This window comes from Brachypodium distachyon, chromosome 1, assembly GCF_000005505.3.
Source record: "Brachypodium distachyon strain Bd21 chromosome 1, Brachypodium_distachyon_v3.0, whole genome shotgun sequence".
NCBI lineage: Eukaryota > Viridiplantae > Streptophyta > Magnoliopsida > Poales > Poaceae > Brachypodium > Brachypodium distachyon.
Window position 1 is genome coordinate 39,642,537 of NC_016131.3, and position 23,247 is coordinate 39,665,783.

The 23,247-nt window shown below is 45.5% G+C and overlaps 4 protein-coding genes across 5 annotated transcripts; all 4 read left to right on the top strand.

Moving 5' to 3' along the window:
* The first annotated feature begins 1,674 nt into the window (after positions 1-1,674).
* Positions 1,675-8,088, top strand: LOC100833249. 2 transcript variants are annotated; one of them, XM_010229412.3, is made up of 9 exons: positions 1,675-2,054; positions 2,185-2,840; positions 3,308-3,383; positions 3,518-3,593; positions 3,909-3,992; positions 4,979-5,100; positions 5,949-6,192; positions 6,943-7,006; positions 7,285-8,088. In XM_010229412.3, the coding sequence occupies exons 2-9, from the start codon at positions 2,276-2,278 to the stop codon at positions 7,815-7,817; spliced, it is 1,764 nt and encodes a 587-aa protein (XP_010227714.2). In that variant the 5' UTR covers positions 1,675-2,054; positions 2,185-2,275; the 3' UTR covers positions 7,818-8,088. The 2 variants fall into 2 exon arrangements, with proteins under 2 accessions (XP_010227714.2, XP_010227715.2); XM_010229413.3 differs by having other exon boundaries at positions 1,717-1,735.
* Positions 8,089-9,635: 1,547 nt separating this feature from the next.
* On the top strand, positions 9,636-11,163 carry LOC112270152 (protein FAR1-RELATED SEQUENCE 5-like). The gene is made up of 3 exons (XM_024457931.1): positions 9,636-9,803; positions 10,167-10,889; positions 11,035-11,163. Exons 1-3 carry the CDS (start codon positions 9,684-9,686, stop codon positions 11,161-11,163), a joined length of 972 nt encoding a protein of 323 aa, XP_024313699.1. The 5' UTR covers positions 9,636-9,683.
* A 5,297-nt stretch (positions 11,164-16,460) lies between these two features.
* On the top strand, positions 16,461-17,840 carry LOC100833865 (protein MIZU-KUSSEI 1). The gene is made up of 2 exons (XM_003563837.4): positions 16,461-17,326; positions 17,411-17,840. The coding sequence occupies exons 1-2, from the start codon at positions 16,825-16,827 to the stop codon at positions 17,722-17,724; spliced, it is 816 nt and encodes a 271-aa protein (XP_003563885.1). The 5' UTR covers positions 16,461-16,824; the 3' UTR covers positions 17,725-17,840.
* A 3,436-nt stretch (positions 17,841-21,276) lies between these two features.
* LOC104582191 (transcription factor bHLH83) lies at positions 21,277-22,551 on the top strand. The gene is made up of 3 exons (XM_010231549.3): positions 21,277-21,835; positions 21,937-22,068; positions 22,169-22,551. The coding sequence occupies exons 1-3, from the start codon at positions 21,368-21,370 to the stop codon at positions 22,289-22,291; spliced, it is 723 nt and encodes a 240-aa protein (XP_010229851.1). The 5' UTR covers positions 21,277-21,367; the 3' UTR covers positions 22,292-22,551.
* Positions 22,552-23,247: the final 696 nt, after the last annotated feature.

Below are 23,247 nucleotides of genomic sequence, written 5' to 3' on the forward strand. Positions count from 1 at the left end.
ATCGGAAACCTTCTCTGTCACCGTTCTCAGCGAACCACATTTATAAAAATAAAACCGAAGAACCGATGTCGGTTTGTTCTACCGAGTGCCCATTGCCCACCCTAAGAGCATCTCCAGCCGCCTCCCCTAAAGGCCCCCCAAACGCAAAATGGGGGCGCTGGCTCTAAAAAACCCACCCAGCCCACTCCTCTAAATCCAAAAAATAGTAGGTGTGGCCCAAAATTTTAGCCGGCGCCGGCTAAATTTGAAAAGCAGCGTGGGCCACCACTATCGGTGAGACAAACCAAATTTGGGGGGCGAACGTTTGGAGGGTGCGGTTAGGTCGCGGCTGGACCTCAAACGAAGAGGGTGCGCCGACGCCCTTGTATGGGCATACGACCGAACTATTTACGGGGGAGACGAGTGGAAATGCTCTAAGGACCTGTTTGGTACAGCTTCTCTTCACAGCTTCGCCACTGAATCAGGTGAAGTTGCCCCAAACGCTCTAAACTCCACGTCCCAAGGGAAGTGATGCAGTATACCTCTCTAGTTCATTTTGCTACAGTCAAAAAAGAGGTGCTTCGCTTAGTCCACTTCGTCTAAACTTTGAAGTAATTTACCCGCCTGTGCCATTAGTGATTCCCGAACCGTTATCTCCTCAGCCCAGGCCCGACACCTCCTCGTCTCCCTCGCATCCATCGACAGGAGCTCCCCCATGCCGACTCGATTCCAACCCTAGCTGACCCGGCCGCCGCGCGCATCTCCGGCGCTCCCGTCGGATCCATCTCCGGCGAGCCCGACCTCGTTCTCCGGTGATCCCGCCCTCGTTCTCCCGCGAGCCCGCCCTCGCTCGCCCGCCTTCGGCCGCCCTCGCTCGCCCCGCCCCTCCAAGTGATTCCGCCGCCACGGGGATTCGTCGCCGCCACGGAGGTAAGAACTTCGCCGTCCCCCTCCACCAGACCGTAGTCGCCGTTCCCACTTCTAGGACCCCTAACCTCTGCTATTCCCCAATTTTCCAGGACATTGCCGCCTGTGAACAAGGCTTTCTTCCCGGCCTCTGATTCCTCTTCTCCATCAATTGCGCCTGGAATTAGAAGGTGAAGGCGTTGTTCTTTTATTTCCTCTTACCTGTTTCTCTCATCCTCTCATGTATGTTGTGTGCATGAATTTGTTTGGTCTTGTACGTATATCACAATGCAATTTGATGTGACAACAGAATGGTATTTCTGTAGTATGGTTATCGGGCTATGTCGTGAACCTATAGTGTAAGAACACTTGTTTTGATGTGACTGTTTAAAACATTTTGCGGGCTGCTCGTATGGCTTTTTAAAGTATTGTGATATGATTATTCATGTTCAAAGCTGGGTTATCAAAATGATTAATTGCTGCGGGTTCATTTTCTAGAGCAAACAGGTCGTGTGTTTGATGTATGTACACAACACGGGAAGCACACAAAAACAAGTACGTACATGCAAAATTCGATCAGCTAGCAGCTGTATTCATCGGCCAGGTTCATCAATTCGGTCATAGCACCAACAGACGAAGCAATCTCGTACATGATCGATCGATAGTGAAAAGAAACAATAAAAATGACAGCAAACAAGGGAAGGGGTAGTCTGGAGCTGCCTTGTGTGCCAAACACATTTTTAGGTGAAGTGGAACTGAGGTGGAGTGGAGTTTAGAGGTGGAGTGGAGTTTAAGTGAAGTGAAGCCCTCCCAAACAGGCTGCGCCCCACGCCGCCTATCAGCAACCTCAGTTAGTCTCTTGTTCTCTGCTCTTGTCTCTTCGATTCATCTCCTTCCGTTCCCGATTCAATCCCCACCAACAGTCCAACACAGAGAGAGAATCCCTAGCCCCCCAACCTATAGATCGTCTGAACACCGAACTCTGCCCAAATCCCACGATCCGGCTCGGCGGCGGATGTAGTTCGAACCCCTCAGCTCCTCTTGATTCAATTCATTCTCTACCTGCCAATTCCTGGTGCCGCAGATCCTGAGCCCCTGCTTCGGGGCGCTGCCGCTGCGGGCCTCTTCCCTGTCTCCCTCGTCCTCACCGCCCCCGTTGCTTCCCCTATGTATGCCGCCCTAGTCAAATTTCTTTTCGGTTCCATGGAATAATTTTTCCACGTTTTAGGTTTGCATCTGTAAGTATGTAACGGAATGGTTTAGCTCTGAGTCTTGATTTTTGTTAATTTTTTTTGTCAGATTGTAGGCATGTTGATTCAAGGCGCGAATGGTGGCTGTTGCTGATTGGGTGTGGAGTTTGAATCTGTAGCGCAAATTCTTTCGCGGAAGGATGGCATCGGAGGAATTCATTAGTCTTGGGGCACCTTGTGAGGTTGATCCCAAAGATAAACATCGGGGTGACCTTCAGACTGAAGCACTTTGTGCGACTGCAGTGGAGCCTAGGGCATCTGAACATCAACCAGAAGACGGGCATAGTACTATTGATAGTAACAAGGCTTCTATTGAGGTTATAGATCTTGAAGAAGGGCAAGTTGCGGGCAAAGCTGACAACAAAGATTTCCAGGAGGGTAACCTTCAGTCTGAAACCCTGAATGTGAATGGAGGGGAGCCTCTGGCATCTGAACATCAACCAGAAGATGGACCTAGTACTGTGGGTAGTAAAAAGGCTGCTGATGAGATCATAGATCTTGAAGAAGGACAAATTGAAGATATGGACATCACAGATGATGATTTAGTTGTTTCAAAACATCAGCCATTAGCTGCTTCTGTTCAGTCCCAGACCAGTGTAGCAGCTGTTCAGACTTCACATCGTGTTTCAGTTGAACTAGACAATTTCAATGGACCTGAGAATGCCCTAATTCATGCTTCAAGCAGCATCCTTATTGATGAAAGTCGTATCCTCTGACATAATTTATGTCTTCCAATGCAAGCATGTCAATGATATCCAGAATCCCATCTATTTAGCATTTCAATGAATCCTCTGAATTTTATTCACATCGAAAGAGAGGAGTAGTAGGGTATATTTGGTTTGTCCCCATATTTGCCCTACCAAAATCTTGGCAGCCTATGATGATTTGGTCTTTATTTGATTGGTTGCCAAAATTTTGATTGCCTATGCAGTCCTGCCAATACATCTAAAATCCCTTCACAAATCTTGCCAAAATTTTGGCCTTCCATGGGCCAAGAAATTCCTATTTTGGCTAGCCAATGGCTTGCAAATTTTGGTAGGGCAAGTTTTGGCACAAACCAAACATACCCGTATTCTTCCCCACAGGACCACAAACATATATTGTTATTACTGATGAGGTTATTTCTAGTTGTTGTTGTTGTTGTTGTTGTTGTTCCTTGATAGCATGTTTAGCCACAAGAGGAGTTAAAAGAGCCCGAACGGAATCAACTGAGCCTTCTGTTCGTGTAACATACAACTTCTTGACAAGGTTAAACATGACTTCTTTTTTATTCTCAATAATATCTATTTAATCAAATTAATTCTATTAATCATCCTTCTGAAACTTCTTAAAACTATCTGTCTATTTTAAATGCTGCTCCTTTTATTTTCTAAATATTCCAGGGAAAGCAAAAGGAAGCTCATGGAACTGATGCAACAATGGTCTGAGTGGCAAGCTAGAAAAATACACACTTTGACGGTACTGTTCCTTCTAACTTGCAACTATGGCTTCTGCTGATCTATCATCTATGGTAGTTCTGCTTCAGTTTTATGACTTTTATTTGTATGGCACCAGCACTCCACGAATGCTACAAATGAGAGCTATTTCCACGTCAGAATTAAATTTGGCTCCCTTCTGATATATACCTTTCTTGTTCCCTCTAGTTTGACTGAAATATAGGTTACAATGGACTAAAATAGTACTAAGAAATCTGAAAGCCCTTATAAAAATGCACTGAAGGTAAAATGCTTCTTTCTTTACATTTTTTGTTTATTCTGGTTGTGAACATGACAGGATTCTTCGGAAGAAGTTTTGGAAGGTGGTGAAGAGATTTATTATCCAGCACTACATGTTGGTTCAGAGAGATCTTGTGCTGTGGTATGTACAAGTATGGATTTTCTTATCTTTCATCAGCTCAGGCTGTAGATTCTCCAACTGAAGCACGGGAGTGCTATTAATATGCATTCATAGACTGGATTGAAATTTAAATCCATTCATTAAGGAGATGCACACGGAATGCATGCTGGAATTAGTCGAATTTCATCTAAAAGATGGTAATTTTGCTACTTACAAATTATAATGTACCTGTTATGTGGGCAAGACATAGCAGCAATTTTGCCATGGGTCCAATCCTGCACAAGAGCTGCCTCTCATTTCCAGATGGGCATGGTGCCAACAATCCCATGGATTGAGATAGGATTCTGTCCAGACTTCAAATTAATTGGTGCAAAGTCGATTAGTTGCTGTATTTGGTTGCTGCTTCCTATATCCTAGAGGTTTGGTTGTTTGTTCCAGCACCTATTCATAGCGGGGAGACCTTTTTCTAGACTCACTTCGGAGTTCTTCCTTTTGCTTCTCAATGCCTTTCTGGCCAAGGTTCCACCACAGCACCCAGGCAACTGTGTCTGGGACCTTATGCCTCAACCTTGCATGGTAACAATCTATGGTCATCCAAGACCCTTAACACTTCCTGTTCCCAATAGGTGATCTGTGGAATACAAAGTCAGTCCATTGTGCTGCTATACAATTTTTATATCCTTTTGTCTTTGAAACCCTCCTTTGTTATGCACATTGCATGTCGGTTTAGATCATTTGACATAATATTGGATACTTCCATGTTCCAAAATATAAGGCGTATAAGTTTTATTGACTGTCAAACTTTCTGAAGTTTGACAAAAAATCGTAGCAAAATATATCGTCTACTAATACCAAATCGATATTGCTATAAACTTAAATTTGTACGCCTTATAATTTGGAACGGAGTACTGGATTCCATACGTTGAAGATATTTCATGCCATGCTATTTGTGATACAAATCTAATAATTCTACCTTCTGTTTCATTTTTCTTTTGCTTACCGAGAAGTCATTTTGGGTGGATAACCAAGCACAAGGGAGTGTAGCTATGGATGATGATGTGGTGCCACTATATGATCGAGAATTTACATTGGGCTCAACTCCTCTGGGTGATTTATCAAACACTGAAAGGTACTAGTTTGTATTTATACTATGCATATAGTTGAACTTGGTCATTGCCTTGTCTCCCCTGTCCCCCCCCCCCCCCCCCCCCCCCCCCCCCCCCATTTCAGATATGGGCTGTCACAATAGGAAATTAACTAGTCCACAACTGTTTCATGATCTTAGAAGCATGTGTAATGTCGGACTGTTCACCAACTATTTGAACTTATGTGTCAATAAGATTCCATCCCAACCAACCACGTGTTGATGTGCTACCAAAGTTTTTCTCAATATTTTTTTACAACTGGTTTCTGTAGTATCCCTGTGACACCAAAGAAATTGTAATTTATTGATGTAAGGTCAGCAATTTTATTTATTTGTGTTGCATATCTTGATCATCAAATATAATCTTCAAATAATCTTGGCTGCTATGAACAAATTTTTACTTTGTGCATCTTGATTCTTTTCTATCAGTGCCATTGTTCTTATATCACTTATATTCTGAAGTATGGGTAGATGATTCGAGCTGGTATAATTTTTTTTAAATTAATTAGTCTTTCCTTCAGTGCCTATTCCAATAATTAAAGTAAAAGTCAATAGTTAGATTCCGCTGCCTGGAAATGACTTTAGAATTAAGATCTACTCTTCTGGTAAACCTTGTCTTTTTGTAACCTTCTACTTTCTTTTGGGCTATAGTTTCCTATACTACTTGTGATGCCTTCTGTTTTTCAATCTTAGTACAGTTGCTTTCAGAATGGAGACCTCTGTTTGCAGTTTCTTGGGTTGTGATTATCTTTCTCGTATTTACAACAATTTGGTGTTTCTTATGTTGTCACGATCTTTCTAATAGTTGATGATTTATCTTGTTTCTCTAACAGCAAGAAAGATAAGGATGATTCTCGCTGTTTCAACTGTGGATCGTATAGTCATGCTCTGAAGGAATGCCCAAAACCTCGTGACCATGCTGCAATTAGCAATGCCCGCAAGCAGCATAACTTGAAAAGGAACCTATCTAATGTTAATCGTGGCCAAAATCGGTACTACCAGAAAACACCAGGCAAATTTGATGATCTGAAAGCAGGAGTCCTTGGATCTGAGACTAGAGAATGCTTGGGACTCAGGGTAATGGATTATTCTTTTTGTAGTTAAAACTTGATTCATCTTATTTTTGTTTAGTTTTCTGTTCTGTCTTCCTTTTTCACAAGCTTAAAGCAATGTTCATGGCTTCCACCTGTTATCTTGATGAAATGATACTCTAAATATGTGCATGCATGAGTTGAAAACCAATAATTCGCTAGACTCAATAGTCAATGCATCAGCCATCATAGCATTAACAGCTACTGATGCACATTCTATTCTTTTGAATATTCGTAGCATATATAAACAAATAGCAACATTATCAATCAAAGTGTTCGATTCATTATGTTTATGTGGCCCTGATTTAGGGCTAAATGGCTTTGTCATGAGTACATTACCTGCCTTTCGAAATAATCAACCATCATTACTGAAATCGCGTGCTAATTCTTGAAATGAAGTTTCATATCCTCTTGTTTTCAGCAATCTGCCAGAATGAAAAAAAATCCAATATAGTCAATTGCTTTTTATGTTCCCAGCCAAAAATAGAAAGAAATGCAATTTGCATTTTTGTTTGTCCATTTTCCTATTGGCTTTTGCATGTAGTACCGGAAGTTCATAGCAAATAGTCAGAATAATGGAGGTTTCAATTAGTTTCTGCAACACAGTTTTGTTGCTAGAGAACTAAACCAAATGTTACTTTGTCGTTTAGAAACCAATAACAGTACGCAACAATTCTGTCATTCAGAAACCAACAACTTCCATTTGTTTTTTCTGAGAGCATCACAATTCATGCAGGAAAATGATCCACCTCCTTGGTTGCACAGAATGCGCGAATTGGGTTATCCTCCAGGCTACCTAGGTAAGCAGAACCCTTAGTTTCCACTCCTTTCATGAGATAAGACCTTTTTTCTTTTATCTTTGTGATTTACTTTGCCATATGGATTCACTGAAATAAAATGAGAAAATTGAACTCGGTAATTATGTAGTATCGGATAATTTGCTTGGTGTTAATTACGTTCCTGTAACAGTCGAAACAAAGTATACTTTACGAATGGGCAGCAAGATATGCCTTTAGTAATTGAACATGGCATGCCACTTAGTTTCTGAGTCTTGTTGCTCTCTGATTGTGATTGTTAGATGAGGTCGATGATGAAGATACACCTTCTGGTATCACCATATTTGGAGATGGGGAGGTCAAAGCAGATCACGAGGAGGGAGAGCTTCCAGAGCATGGTGAACCATCTCCTCCTCGCAAAAGGATGACGGTTGAATTCCCTGGAATAAATGCGCCCGTTCCAGAGAATGGTGACCCTTGGCTCTGGGGCAGCGCTCCGCCTCAATCCTCAGGCCGCCACCATTCATCAGATTCGAGGGAGCAGCGCGATAGAGGTCCTCCTGGCATTGAGCATCACTCATCAAGGTACCATTCCTACGACTATGGTCCAGCTACCCCAGGTCTTGGAAGGCCTCATTCAGACAGAGGATGGAGAAGTTCCTCTGGTTATGAAAATTTGCCAGCTGATGATAGTGCCCGGACCCCTCACGGATATTCAAGCAGGCAGTACTCAGGCCAGAACAGCCCAAGCTCGGAGATGTCCTCGCGTCACTCCAGAGAAAGAGAAAGAGACAGAGACAGGCATGATAGGCACTACTACAGCAGCAGGAGGTAAACCAAACGTGCGGCTGATTCGTGCCAGAGCTGACGTACCTGTTTTGTAACTGCATCAGAGAATTACCATATCCTTTTTATCCTCCGTTATGTTGTCGCTTCTTTGAGACACTGTACAATGGAAACTTGTCCTCCATGGGGAAATTGTAGGATACAGATCTGTTTTTATAATCGGGAAACTGTAGATGCAACTCATTAAATCCCCGTTTGGATGCAAATTAATTTTTTTGAGCATTTTTACGGTATCCCGGAATAAATATGAGCTGTCCATATGTCCTCATGTAGTGGTTAATCTTTCTCGGTACTCCAACAAAGGTTTTGTGGAGTACCCTTTCCGAAACTAAGGACTGCCTCCAAATTAAGGGTAAAACCGTAATCATAATCATGAGTTGTTAATTCATTGATTTTTTGAGGTCTTTTACGGTACCCTGAAATAAAAATAAGCCGTCCATATGTCCCCATATAGTGGTTAATCTTTCTCGGTACTTCAACAAAGGTTTTGTGGAGTACCCTCTCCGGAACTAAGGAGTGCCTTCAAACTAAGCGTAAAACCATAAATAAGCCGTCCATATGTCCCCATATAGTGGTTAATCTTTCTCAGTACTTCAACAGAGGTTTTGTGGAGTACCCTCTCCGGAACTAAGGAGTGCCTCCAAACTAAGGGTAAAACCAATCATAATCATGAGTTATTAATTCATTGAGTACGTACATGCTAATATGCTAGTCAATGTCGAGTATCACTAATCAAGTCTTTGGCTAATATGCTAGCTAGTCATCGTCCAGTATCACTAATCAAGTCTTCGGAAGCTGGCGGGAGCAGAAGGTTGTTCTGAACTTGGAAAGATTGATCTCGCACTACTTGTCTGTTTCACGGGGAACGATGTTGATTCTACCGAGCAAAGTGCGGACAATTGATTTGGCCGTGCGAGGAGGGGTTGAGGAATGCAGACGCGGCTGCCGGCCGGCGGCACCGTGTATCGTGTGTGTACAACGCGTGCGATGGGAGAGCAAGAGGCGGAGGATGGCAGACAAAGCGGTGACCTAGATGGCTAGATCGATCGTGGCGGCTGCCTGAGATCAATCGGAAAGGGATCACGAAGAGAGTCCAGATTAACATGGAAATATGACTAATTTAGTCTTAGAGATGGACGGTCGGATTTCTTTGATACTCTCAACCCCAACAAGGAGTGCCAGGTACCGTAAAAATCCTTTTTTTTCAGAGTTTTCTTTACATACCATGGTTTTTAAAACTTTATGGTGTTTTCGTAAAAAAATAATAATCTGGTGTCAGGGTCCAACAAAACCTTTTTTTTTTCACACTAGTATTCCCAGTACTCTGTCTCTGGATTAAATCTTTTTCTTTAAAATTCAGACAAGTGACATATAACCACACCGGTTCTGCTATTGACTAGTCGCCTCCTGTCCTATGATTACATTATTTGAAGAAAAATTTAAAGGGATACATATCAATAAATTAACAACCTATTGAAGAATTTACAGGAGGCGTCGTATCGTGTGAATCCACACAGGCTGGTGTATCCCTGCATCCAACGCGTTCCAGCCGTTCGATCTACATCCAATGCGTCCAATCTAAAGGATGGAAAATTTGCAAAAACCTGCCCGCAGCCTCAATTAATCAGGTCTCTATTTTTGCCAGAAACCCCCCCGGCAACACGTGCTTCTCTCCCTCAGTCCCTCCATGATTCCAGAGAAAAACATCCTGACCGCCAACATCCGTTTAGGGCTGGCCGTCGTGCACTTAGATCGATCAGCATGACGATCAGCACGATTGCCGACGACGAACTTGCTTGTGCAGCGGCTGAGGGAACCGGCTTGACCTCCTCCCCTCTGAGATCACGATGCAGCAATGTTGAGACTCATGGTCTTTTCCATGATCCGTTTCTCCATAGCTCTGTTGCCCTTGATCCGTTTCTCCAAAGCCGTCCTAGTGCAGAACATGGCTTCACTTGCACACATGCAAATTCAGGTAACAAATAACATAAATGGATTCAATCTTAGTATATGTCGTACATACATGTGTGCTTCTTGTATAATTTATTTTAATCAGGGAATTGCATGTGCATATGCTGTACATACCTGCATGCTTCTCTTCTAATTGTCGTTATCATGTGTTGGATGTGCATCAATGAAATCAGTCCATAGTTTGCAATCTCAGATGACCGAGGGAGGATTTTGTACACCCATAAAGAAAGCAAGCATTCCACAGTTTGTGAGTTTGATAAGAATAAGATTTTAATGGCCATGTTGCTATTCAGTTTTATGAGTTATGCATAATATATAGGGCGCCAATATATATAGTGCTTACTGTGATTAATTCTTTATGTTTCAGTGTTCATCGTTTACACCAAAATGTGATGAGAAATTGAAACCAAAAGTTGGGATGGAATTCAAAGGACTCGAGGCCGTGGAGGAGTTCTATAAGTCATATGCACATCATGTGGGTTTTGGAGTTCGAATCGGACAACAAAAGAAGTTGAAGAATGAGGTCGTTCGAACTAAGCGCTTCATGTGCAATAGGGAAGGATACCAATCTGAGAAGACTAAAGAGATTGAAGATCCCTTAAAGAAAAGGCGTAAGAGTACAACCACAAGATGCGGTTGTGATGCACATATCTTCGTTAGGCTGTGTGGTGATAACACCTACAAGATAGACTCATGGGTTGAGCGCCATACTCATGGTCTTGTATCGCCTGACAAGCGTCACTTGATCAGGTCAAATCGTCAAATCAGCGAGAGGGCAAAGAATACACTGTACACATGCCATAAAGCAAGCATAGGGACCTGCCAGGCATATAGGCTCCTCCAAGTCAGCGAGGGTGGGTTTGAAAATGTTGGATGCACGAAGGACTTGCAAAATTACTACCGTGACTTTAGGTATAAAATGAGGAATGCAGATGCTCAAATGTTTGTGGCTCAACTAGCTAGAAAGCAAGAGGTCAATCCTGGATTTTTCTATGATTTTGTTGTGAATGATGAGGGAAAGTTGGAGTATGTGTTCTGGGCAGATGCCACGAGTAGGAAGAACTACAACCACTTTGGTGGTGATGGCGTGGTATCCTTTGATTCAACATACACAACTAATCAGTGTGACATGATCTTTGCACCATTTACAGGGGTCGATCATCACTTACAGAGTATTTTTTGGCGCTGCATTCTTACTAAATGAGAAGACTGAGTCATATGTTTGGTTGTTTAAGACTTTCCTTCGAGCAATGGGAGGGGTAGCGCCTAGTCTCATCATAACCGATGAAGCTGGTAGCATGAAGAATGCAATTGATGAAGTTCTTCCAACTACTGCACACACAGGTTATGCATGTGGCACATAATGGAAAAGGTTCCTGAGAAGATTGCCCCGCTAATTAGAAAAGAACCTGAATTTTGGAAGAGGATGAACTCATGTGTTTGGGGTTCAGAAACTACAGCTGAGCTCGAGTCGCAATGGAATTCTATCATTTTTGACCATGGCTTGGAGGAGAATGAGTGGTTGACTAAGAGGTTTAGCATTCGGGCATCATGGATACCAGCATATTTTATGGATATACCACTGGCAGGCCTTCTCTGGACCACTTCAAGGTTGGAAAGTGCAAATTCATTTTTTAACCGTTTCATTCACCGCAAGCTTTCCTTTGTTGAGTTTTGGCTTAGGTTTGACACAGCTTTAGAATGCCAGCGCCAAGAGGAGTTGATTGCAGACAACTCGAGCATCCATAGGACCCCGAAATTATTGACACCATGGACAATGGAGAAGCAAGGTAGAGAAGGCTTTCACATATGAGGTGTTTGAGAAATTCCAAGAACAGGTTGTTGCTGCTAGAGACCACTGTTGCGTCCAGGACATTGCAAAAGATGAAGCGATAAAAATTGTTACCATGAGAGGTGGATCCCGTAAAATTAGAGAGGTTCGTATTGACACGAGAACCATGGCAGCAAACTGTTCGTGTAAGTTATTTGAGTCACATGGAATTCCATGCCGCCATATTATCCAGGTGATGAGGGTTGAAAATCAAAATGTACTTTCAGCCCAATACCTTATGAAAAGATGGGAGAAAAGGTGCAAAAGGTATTAAAGAATTTATGCCAAAATCAGTGTTTTTGTTTTCTTCTAAATCATTTGGTTAACATCAGTTTTGTTTATTTCTAGGGAGAGTGTTTACGATGAAAAAGGAAATTTATTAGAAGAGATAGCTATCGACTCTTTGGATGCGACTATGAGGAAGAAGATTTCGATTATATGCAACAAGCTCGAAGAACTACTTCGAAAAGCCAAACACTCGGATGGAGGTATGGATTTTTTGACAACAAGCATATTGAACATTGAGGAGCCTTTGGATCAAATGGTTCCTGGTGAAGCCGTAAAGCGCACTAGGCGAGAGGAATATGAGACTTTTATTGGTTGCAACATTCCTACTGAAGTTGACATACACCCACCAACAGACGTTCGTACAGTGGGCAGATGCAAAAGAATAAAGAGGGGAAAGGAAATCTAGGCAGAGGATCAGAAAAAGAAGAACAACGAAGCGAAAACAAAGATGGCACGCATGTGCAAGACGTGCAACCAAATAGGGTTTCATGATAGTCGCAATTGTCCAAGCAAGAAAGGTCAACAAAAAGGCAGCCCAATTGTGCAAGACAAGCAACATAATGGCGAATGATATACACCTTATGGCAGCTCATTGAGGAATTCAATTTTAGCTTCTAGTTGCTAGTACAACGTATCAGGTGCATAGGAGTAGAATATCAGATTTAAAACTGGACAGATTTTCATTTATTAAACTATTTGTAATGCATCAGAACTTGTGTTTTTATCACATTTGTTTCAGTTTATTTTTTCTGATACTCAATGTGCTTACAATTGGCACTTGGGATAAATTTTGTATACCAAGGAGCAACATTTATAAACAGGCTGAAATGTATCAACTAGAAGCTATTGTCAGCCTGTGAGCTTTTCATTGATTGAAATGCAGCAGCAAGTTCTACTTTCTTACTCTCTGAAAGAGGTTCTAGGATGGAGTGTATTTTGCTGCAAGAGCATCTTGTTGTACTAAGATTACTGTGACTTCATTTTGATATAAAGTACAATGTAAATTTACATCACATCACAAGCTGCAGCTGAAGCTAGCACCTGGGAGAAATGTAGGTGTTATCAACTCTATCAACAGTGAGTTCATTCATCAGTCCTTTACCACTGAGTTTCTAAAACAAAATTCTTTAGCACTGACTAGCATGTATGAGGTGCAAAAATTACAAGCACTGACTAGCATGTACCATAGGAGCGCATCAGTTTGAAACTGTAGTCTGCAACAAGCTGAAACTAACACAGAAGAAGAACAAGGTTGAAACAAAATTCCCATTCACCAACTGCTTGCAATTTCCATTCATCAATGAAATGTTATTTACAAGGGAAACTACATCTGGGTACTCACACAGAAGAAGAAGAATTGAAATCAACAAGACTATCCTATAAGACCTAGCTGTGTTAAACAAGAACAGAAAAAAAACAGGGATTGTGTTGCCGTCGCCGCCATAGCATGGGTGAGGGAGATCCCTGGCGTCGTCGGGGGACTCCACCTCCAGGATGTGGTCACCACTTTGCGTAGGCTATGCGTCACGGTGATTGCTGTCGTAGGGCTCGGGATTTGGTCGCCAGAATCCTTTGGCGAGCCGGTGGCATCTGTTGTCGTTTGGATGGGGTCTTCCGCCTCGGCATCCCCAGATCCATGCCTCAGGCGCACTGGTTATCTCTGGTGATGGCCGCCGGCATGGGAATCGTCGGAGCTGTAGTAATCATGGATGGAGGGATTGGGGGAGAACTGGAATCGTGGAGGGACTGAGGGAGAGAAGCAAGTGTTGCCTGTTTCTGGCAAAAGACCTGATTAATTGAGGCTGCGGGCAGGTTTTTGCAAATTTTCCATCTTTTAGATTGGATGCATTGGATGTATATCGAACGGCTGGAATGCGTTGGATGCAGGGATACACCAGCCTGTGGATTCACACGATACGTCGCCTTTACAGGATAGCCATTTTGCTTACCAATTAATTAGTCAGATAGTTAAACAGATTGCGGGCTTGCGGCACTTACGTAACCATTGGACGAACCGATACTTCACCGCTTCTCTCGGGCTCCTGGCAAGGCGAGATCACAGGCAGGGCTCAATCGTCGGATCAGGCGTGGGCGATCGCCTCCTGCGGACGGTCGAATCGATCCGGCTTCATGTGTTGGTGCGCCTGGCGCCTGCCTTCGGCCTCCGCCATAGGGGCCCGCGTCGGACGAGTTACCATCAGGTTTAACACGCACACGCAGCCATGGGCTCTACGTGGTGCAGTTGTGTATTCGTGCACAAAGAATCGGCATGACCCATAGCCACCCGCAAGGCAAGCAGATTTTGTCTTTCGAACACTAGAGCCGCAATGGGCACGACACGAAGGCACGAAGCATGCGGAATCCAAGAGGGTTGTGTTTCCTGACCCGCAGGAGAAGAGGAAAAGTAGATCGAACAAATGTGACGGACCAAAGCAACAAAGAGAGAAAGTCAGAAGAAGAAAGCCTTATCATTCAGAGGACCATTTTGTATGCCCACCACGAGTATATGATTAAGGTAAGACGTTTCTACTGGATTATGAGTTAGAGTAGATGCTCCGACAGAGATGACGACTCTGGATCATGGAGCATTTTAGGTTCCTGCTGGTTATACTTTTTCTATTTCTACACGTTAAGGGTGCATAACAAATTTGGCACCGATTTCGATGTAATGTTTTATCACTACAACATGTATATGCTCTCAAACATGTTGGTCAGGCTACGGGCGCCCTCCCGCTTTTCCCGCATGTAAGATTCTACCGTAGCATGGCTCCATCATAAAGATATAAGGACCACGGGCTCTTGCCATACAACGTTCAGTTAATTTTACTTGACGTTTGTGTCAATTCCTTGTTCTTTTTAACTCACCAACATTCTGTGCGTTTAAATGTCCTTCAGTTCCAGTTTATGCAGCGACCACTAGATCCTAATTGTGATTGTGACTAGTTGGAAGATGGCATTTTACCTCGATTCGGCCATACACCATAAGCACAATTCCGGACCGTGTAGCTGCCGCCACAGCTCCAGATCGGGGCGCCGTAGGACTTCTTTTTTTTTTATCCCGATCAATTCAGGATGTTCATGAGGGTTTGGGCCAGGATCTCAACCCGTCCATGACAACCGAATTTTGGGTGGGTTGGGTTTATTCCCTGGCCAGGGTGATTCGGGTGGATCGGGCCACAAACTCCGCCGGGCTGGGCACAACCAAACGGAGCCTTATGCAGACAAGTTCCCGTTTACGCAGTGACCATTAGATCCTAATTGTGATTGTGACCAGTTGGAACAAAGTATTTTAACTCGATTGCGCCATACCTCATAGGCAACTGCTACACAGGGCCGGTCTTGTGATTTCGGGGGCTGGAGCGAACTTTAAAAATCGGCACCCTAATGTAAACATCTAAATAATATTCAATATATGTATAAAATTTGTCAAAAACTCGACACGACGCATAAAAATTTATCAATTTATCCTCTCTATGATTTTATCAAGTCATCTACTCGCTTTCTTCTTTTTTTTTCTCGGATGTCTATTTCTTAGTCGGCAAGACAATCTCAAAACTTTAACCAACAATTAGGGCTAATTAAAACCTATCACAAAAGGCTAGCTTACAAATAGATCCACCTGAATAAATTTTGGCTTCACGGCGTCTGCAGTGTCTAGAGTACTCTAGTGTAGAATCCCTCGTCCGTTCTAAATTGGCCGATCTGCCGATAGTCGAACTTTCATTGTGTGCCTGTGCCGTTTTGCATCTTCGTGGGTGATTGCGTTGTGCAGCGGCTTGTGCCATGCGTTCTGACTTTTAGTTTCTGTGGACGTAGTACGTTTTTAGGGACGCTTGCATGCCGTAGGCATAGTATACAAGCAAGTATATTGACCCATCCCATCCTGACTCTCGTACAATTCCCACTGGCCACTGGCGATTGATTCCGTGGCGACCAGCCGGCCAGCCCATGGAGTCCTGAGGGTCCACAAATTTTTTGGGCCCTCCTGTCGCCCCTCAGGACCGGGCCTGCTGCTACAATCTAAGATAACGTGCTAAAAGATTATACATCGAGTGAGTCTTATACGGATACTCTTGATGAAGCTTTCTGCATATTCAACATAGCATGAGTGTCTCACTCGCAAACATCGAGAAGTTGATCCACATTTTTTTTTGTAAAGAGTTGATCCACATTTCATTTTCACGTGTAGTGAACAACTGGTTGACAACGTCACATACACCTATATGTGTCACGTCACGGCTCCTCCATTTATGTTGTTTAATTCAATTCATATTAATTATTTCAAATTTGTCTAAATATTATTGATATATCTATATTTAAAAAACGTCTAAATACATGTAATATTCCGATAATTAACATGGATCTTACTAAAATTTTGGCAAACCTGCGAATACAGCAGCGCCTTCTGCAAAAAGCATTGTGATAACAGGATGTCAGTGTCATGTGCACGTCATACGTTCCGCCTCCCAATGCCCTGTCTCCTCTTCCACCTCGCATGAAAGCGACCCAAAGGGGAAACAGCTAAAATCCACAACTGCTGCCATCATCGCTGCCTTCCTTAAAATCGTTATTACCAGCGTTTGGTACGCGTAGGTCCGCCTGCTCTGCCCACCGCCCTCTCTCTCCGGTCTCTCTCCCTCCGGCGTGTTATTTACGTGCCCTGCCGAGTATCTACGCAGGGCAGGACTCCAGGCTCCAGCTAGCCGGTGTCCCCAGCTCTGCCTGCCAAAAGCACAGCCTGCACCAACAAATTCTTCTGCCACCAAAGCTGCCACACTCTGTCTCTCCTTTGAATTTTTACACACACGCACTTTCTCTCCGCACACGAGCTTTAATGGTTTGATATATTGCAGTTTGCTATCTTGCAACATTGTGCACGCTGAGGAGTGTGATCGAGGCTGCTGTCATGGCAGGAGCCTTCCACGCAGCCTCGCCGCTCCCATGGTCTTCCACGAGTGGCGGCATGGGCATCCCGTGGCTGCTCAGGAAGCGCGCGAGCAAAGGTGGCCAGCCGCTGAGCGCGCAGCAGGAACCGGACGAGGATGAGGGCGTCAGCATCTTCGGCGTGGGCGTCTCCACGCCATCTTCAGGAACCCCGGCCCAGCCGTCCGGCGCCAGGAAGCGCGGCGAAGAGGCGCTCGCGCGGCTCCGTTCGGCAGTCCTGTCCGTGGTTGCGCGTGCGCGGCGTGGGCGCAGGGCGACGACGGCGATGGGATCGAGCGTGACCGGAACCATCTTCGGCCGGCGCCGGGGACGCGTGCACGTGGCGCTGCAGACGGGCCCGCGGACGCCGCCGGCGCTCATCGTGGAGCTCTCCTCCTACTCCACCGGCGCGCTCGTCCGGGAGATGTCCTCGGGCCTCGTCCGCATCGCGCTCGAGTGCCCCAAGACGGCCCCCACGCACACGAGTAATTAAGCATGTACAGTAAGTACATACCACTCGCGTTTAACATCAGCTTCTCATCCATCCACGGCGATCGATCTCGATGCAGGCGGCGGCGAGAGGCGGCGGAAGACGGCGCTGGTGGAGGAGCCGACGTGGCGCGCGTACTGCAACGGGCGCAAGTGCGGGTACGCCGTGCGGAGGGAGTGCGGCGCGGAGGAGTGGCGGGTGCTGCGAGCCGTGGAGCCCGTCTCCGTGGGCGCTGGCGTTCTGCCCTCGGACGCCGGCGCCGATGGGGACATGATGTACATGAGGGCAAGGTTCGAGAGAGTGGTGGGGTCAAGGGACTCGGAGGCCTTCTACATGATCAACCCCGACGGCAACGCTGGGCCCGAGCTCAGCATCTACCTCCTCAGAGTCTGACCCGGCGTGGCTTTGCTATATCCTCCTCCTATGTTTGCATGTATGGTTTTTCGTATAAAAACGATAGCTCGTCGATGTTATTAAGTTACAATAATAATCTTGCTGACTTTATTTTTGTTTATGTTTATTTTTACTATAATTATCTGAACCGGTGGTCTCCCGTCAACTCCATTAAGACTATTCTCTATATTGTTAGCAAATAATTGTAATTATGAAGTCCCCTAGCAACATGTCTGCCCGATTATCACTGACCGACATGCTGCATGGGGATCCGGCGAAATTAACCCTAGACGTTTATATTCCACGCAGCTCTGTTCGTATTCTACTTGTATTTATAAACTTCAACAGTCAGACGACACATATTATTTGTCGCCATCGTCACCACTAGCACTCCGGCATTCGTCCAAGTCAAGACCGGATGCTGCTGCCGCGATGTCGACATGTGATGGGGGTCGACCCCTTGCTGCCACCAGTGTCCATGACTCTATCTGCACCTCCTTCGCAGTCCTCTATGCCACTGCATGCGTTGCCACCGCCCTGCGCTCGGCTACTGCTAGTGAGGGATCGATACGATGGAGAGAGTGCGAGGTTGGCTGGCGGTCCTGGTGTACTGCAGCCTGCAGGGTGACATGGAGCCACATGTGGGCTTACGATAGGGAGAGCTTCTTTCAGAAAGGAAAGGGGTGGCGGCGGTTTGAGTTGTAAGATGGTTGCCGGACACACAAGAGCAAAGAAGGACTAAAGTGTTAATTTGGTAGATTTGTGTGTTTATGGCCCCTGGTTGGTTAGGCTTATTTTGTGTTTTTGTCCTTAACTGGCGGCGTATCCGGTGAAAACGACATTTACGGTCCAAACTGTCCAATCTTCACAGCAAGTTCAAGAAATAATATATGTTAAAGAAGTGACGTCTCATGTATATGTAAAGTTTTAACTCCGAACTCAATTGTGTTTAGGAACGTAAAGAAAAACAAATTCAACATTAACAGTGGTTATTCACTGTTTGACACAGTTCATGTGTGTGTGTGTGTATTTAATTTCTTCCAAATGCATTTGCGTTTTGACTTGGAATTTTGCACTTTTATAGAGCATCACACCTCCACTTATGGTATTTTTGAAACTTTTAGACATGATTTTAATGGAGCTTGCATCGTAAATGTAGTTTTCACCACATACGCCGGCCGCCTTTGTCTTTTGGCTTATAACCAAAAACATCTATTTGTGTTCTTTTGGAAAAAAAAATTGGGGTTTGAGTAGATATTGTTACATGATGGTATAATAAGAAAGGTTGAGTTGATATGTGGCACTGCAATTCCCGCTTATTCGAAAAATGCCATTCCAAATGTGCAGATTCTTCGTAAAATGTCATTGCAAATCTTCAGATTTTTCGAGAAATGCCAAGTAGTGGCATTGTCGTGTGTGAGAACATGGACACCGGGAGCGAAGACACCCCATTTTAGTTTAGGAAGGGTAGGCGCGCGAGTGCTTCGAACTTCACCGGCGAGGACCTTGACTCCGTTCGTTTTACCCGGTTCTGGCCACCCGGAGGTATAATAACCTATGTCCTGCTTTGAGTTGTATTGATGGCGGTGGTTGGATCAAGAATGTTACAATGCTAGACTTGAGCGGCCGGCTGAAGCCGCGTTCGCGGTGGCCGGAGCAGGAGGGAGGAGAGATGCTACTCTTCTCCGGCGGTAGAAACCCTAACCCTTCTCCTACTTCGAGCCTCCTATGCCTGGTCTATCCTTGATGCCAACCTTCTTGCTGAGGAAGCTATGGGCCTCCTTTTATAGTACAAGGGACACCACAGTGGCGGACAAGATCAGGAGTCGGGCATGTTGCTACAGAAAGAAAATTCTCGCTACAAGACGAATATGGAGCTGTCCACCTGCACTGCAGCTCTGGAACCGTACTCGGCTTGGAGCACAAAGGGTCTTTAGGCCCTGTCGGGGCCGAACTTGTAATAACCTTGGCACAGGATGGACGCTAGCCGGTCAAAAGGTAAAGGCGGGCCTGTTGCGCCCGACCTGTAGCTCTTTGTGGCGATCGTTACGTCCGTAGTCGCGCAGTCCCGGGACGCCTCTAGGCTGGTGGCGCGTACCGAGACCCTGGCTTGTGGGTGCCAAAGCAGATGCCCCCGTGGAGCCTTAAGGTCCCGAATCCTTGAAAGGAGATAACGTCATGGGTCTTCTGGGAAGGCATTCCTTGGATAGCGGTTCCCGAGGATACCCCTCCCCGGGGACCGTTGCTCTGATCTGGTGGGTCCGCGGCCCGTGCTCACTGGGTTCGCGATACCCCCGTATTCCCGGAGCCGACAATGATTTTTTGAAATCACAAAAATTGTAGTGGCAATTTAGCAAAAAGCATATAAGAAGACACTATTTTAGCTTACAAGACAAATCAAAATCACAAGTTAAACATAACAAAAAGGCCCTTTGTTTCCTGTGTTTTATTTAGGATCTTGTGATCCAAAAAGCCATGTTGTGAAAACCAACGGACTATCTGACAAGTCAGGATGTGTTTGGAACAGCTCCAACTTCATGGATTTGGTGGAGCTGCTGATTCATAGCTCCACGAAATGTGCATACTCGGAAGATATTTTATAGGATCTTGTTTTGTTGCAATCTTGAAATAATCACAGCTCCAGCTTCACAAAAAATGAAGCTATGCATGACCTACTCCACCGAATCTATGGAGCTGAAGCTGTCCTAAACCACTCTGAGAATATGAAACACATTAATGACCATGGGCCGCTAGACACTTGGCCATGTGCATTTAATTAGCGGCGGTGGGGCATCATATCCAAAGGCAGATGCCAGGGTGCAGGCAACTCCCTACATATCTTAGCCAGTATCAAAGCCAGCTGATTAACACCAGTAAGTTGCGCATGAGCATCTTATCCCTGTAATTATGTACGTCATTGGGATGCTAATATGCTCTGGACATCTCTGGCTTGGCTGTGAAAACTGAAACACTACAGAAAAACAAAGCGTCCCAGATCGATGAAGAAGGATATCAAGGAGGAACTAGCCATGATCTCCTTAATTTTTTACCAGGAACTTGGAACTATAGTCTAGAAGGTACTGACAAATTTCGCGTGAATTTTTGGCGAAATGCCAAGCTGCAGTCATGAAGTCATGAACCCATTACTTGTGGGGAACACTTATTTTTTGCCCTGAAGTCATGAACCCATTAATTTTGCGGAGGAATCATATCCGCGGCACGCTAGCTGAATCCTGATCAAACAGCCGAGAACTTCATCAACTGGATCAACAAATGAAACAGAGAAAATGGAAAAAGGAAATGCAATTCGCACAACTACGAAGGCCGATGGATCATGCATATGCAGAGCAGCACCAGTATCTTCTTAGCGATAAACTAGGTGATTGTGGGCATTAAATGCAACTGCATTTCTATAATCCCGCCATGCTAGTGCGTCCAAAGGCATGCGTTTGTTTATTAACCGTCGTCATCCCCACTGGCCATGTGGGTTTTGTTGCAAAACCGCACTATATAATGCCGACCGTACAAAGCAAACCCTGCCAAATCGAGCAGCCTTATTCTAAACACACACACACACACACACACACATACACACACACATCCCTTGGATTAAGTAGCTCTGCCTCCGCTTAGTCCCACCGCCATGGCTCTAGTGGGTCAGGCAACGAAGCTCTGCTACGACGGCTTCGCCGGAGACGGTGTGCCGCCGTTCATGGACGCAGCTTGTCTGGCATTCGACCACGGGTATGATTACAACAATCCCCACGCATGGGAATTCCCCACCGGCGCCGAGCCAGGCAACAGCAGCGCGTTCGACGTTGCCTGGACCGGCGTCTCCTCCACTTCTCCGGTGCTCACATTCGACGCCGCCGAGTGGATGGACGCCACGGCCACGGACCGGCTGAGCTCCTACAGCCCGTCTGCGGCCACCGTGCCGGCCTCTTACAAGCGGCCTCGTGCGCACGTGCAGCCACAGCAGGAAGCAGAAGAACAGGAAAGCATTACTCCCAATCCCAAGAAGCAGTGCGGCGATGGGAAAGTAGTTATCAAGTCATCGGCGGCGGCTACCGGCACCAGTCCACGCAAGGAACCCCAAAGCCAAGCTGCCAAGGTATATATATGCACAGGAATTTGATGTAATCCCAAACCATCTTCTTGGAGCTTAATTCTCAGTGAATTGACAATTCTTGCCGGGTTAATTACTGCGTGCAGAGCCGTCGTGAGCGGATCGGCGAGCGGCTGAGAGCGCTGCAGGAGCTGGTGCCCAACGGCAGCAAGGTGGACATGGTCACCATGCTCGACAAGGCCATCACTTATGTCAAGTTCATGCAGCTCCAGCTCACGGTACACACAGATCACATTAATTTAATCAATCGCTTGCAAGAATATGAATCCGGAGTTTTACACCTCGTTTCCTGTTGTTGAGCTGATTTTGAAATGGCAGGTGCTCGAGACAGACGCGTTCTGGCCTGCGCAGGGTGGCGCGGCGCCGGAGATCTCCCAGGTGAAGGCGGCGCTCGACGCCATCATCCTCTCCTCGTCGCAGAAGCCTCGTCAGTGGAGCTAGCAGTATATAGCACCAAACCGATACATTATCACTATAATTAACTATATTCCCTTTACCAAGATCATGGGTCCTGGCCCTTGTGTATCAGTAACTTGGGACAAAAAGCCATCTCATCTTTGCTTCATCCTCCTTTTCTTTTATTGTCCCATTCTGTAAATCTTATCACCTTGCCATCCGAACTTTAGTAGCTAATGCTATTACAGTGTACCCTACTAATTGGTTAATAATGATGGTATGTAATTGTCTTCACAGCGTAGCAACTAGCAAGTCAACTTGCAAAAGCACGTAGTTATTCTCGAGGGCATCTGTATGGGCATGGGCCTGCGAGATATCTCCATCCGTGTATTGCAGCACAGGACAAGGCTGATCATTAAAAATTGGGTGTCAAAGCTCGAGCAGACGCGAACTTCTTGATTGTCTGCTGCAAGACATCCACGACCAAAATGAACAATAGGGGTGAGAGAGGGTCACCTTGTCTTAAGCCTCTCTTTAAATCAATCCAATTTAGAGGGATTCCATTGAGAATGATTGCAGCTTTAGAACTGTAAAACAAACTTTGCCTCCACACACGCCAGGTCTCATCAAAACCACCTACTGGTAGAATTTTGAACAGCCCCGTCGACTCTGTTCGTCACTTCGACTCCCTCCACCGTGACTCCATCCGCGCCGTGTCGACTCCGTCTGACCGAGCGCCCGACGCGACTCCGCCGCCCCGTCGACTCCATCCGCCACGCGACTCTGCCCGACTCAGCGTCCGACACGACTCTGCCGTCATGACGACTACGACCACGCGATATGTGGCCCGCGGATTCGCGTCTCTGCCTGAGTCTACGACTTGGTTAGACACTCGGGGGCTACTCCCACCGGGAGCGCTGACCGCATACCCAGTATTTTGGCTGCATCGCCCTTCGGGTCCGTCGACCCCACCGTCCTTCAGGTCCGCCGGCTTCACCGTC

Excerpts from the sequence above, each read along its gene's own strand:
- LOC100833249 (XM_010229412.3), top strand. The coding sequence starts at position 2,276 with ATGGCATCGGAGGAATTCATTAGTCTTGGGGCACCTTGTGAGGTTGAT. Across the intron at positions 3,993-4,978 it reads CAGAGAGATCTTGTGCTGTG|TCATTTTGGGTGGATAACCA; the intron begins GTATGTACAAGT and ends CTTACCGAGAAG. Across the intron at positions 5,101-5,948 it reads GATTTATCAAACACTGAAAG|CAAGAAAGATAAGGATGATT; the intron begins GTACTAGTTTGT and ends TTTCTCTAACAG.
- LOC112270152 (XM_024457931.1), top strand. The coding sequence starts at position 9,684 with ATGTTGAGACTCATGGTCTTTTCCATGATCCGTTTCTCCATAGCTCTG. Across the intron at positions 9,804-10,166 it reads TTGCACACATGCAAATTCAG|TGTTCATCGTTTACACCAAA; the intron begins GTAACAAATAAC and ends TTTATGTTTCAG. Across the intron at positions 10,890-11,034 it reads ACTTTGGTGGTGATGGCGTG|ACTTTCCTTCGAGCAATGGG; the intron begins GTATCCTTTGAT and ends TGGTTGTTTAAG.
- LOC100833865 (XM_003563837.4), top strand. The coding sequence starts at position 16,825 with ATGGCAGGAGCCTTCCACGCAGCCTCGCCGCTCCCATGGTCTTCCACG. Across the intron at positions 17,327-17,410 it reads GACGGCCCCCACGCACACGA|GCGGCGGCGAGAGGCGGCGG; the intron begins GTAATTAAGCAT and ends ATCTCGATGCAG.
- LOC104582191 (XM_010231549.3), top strand. The coding sequence starts at position 21,368 with ATGGCTCTAGTGGGTCAGGCAACGAAGCTCTGCTACGACGGCTTCGCC. Across the intron at positions 21,836-21,936 it reads CCCAAAGCCAAGCTGCCAAG|AGCCGTCGTGAGCGGATCGG; the intron begins GTATATATATGC and ends TACTGCGTGCAG. Across the intron at positions 22,069-22,168 it reads TCATGCAGCTCCAGCTCACG|GTGCTCGAGACAGACGCGTT; the intron begins GTACACACAGAT and ends TTGAAATGGCAG.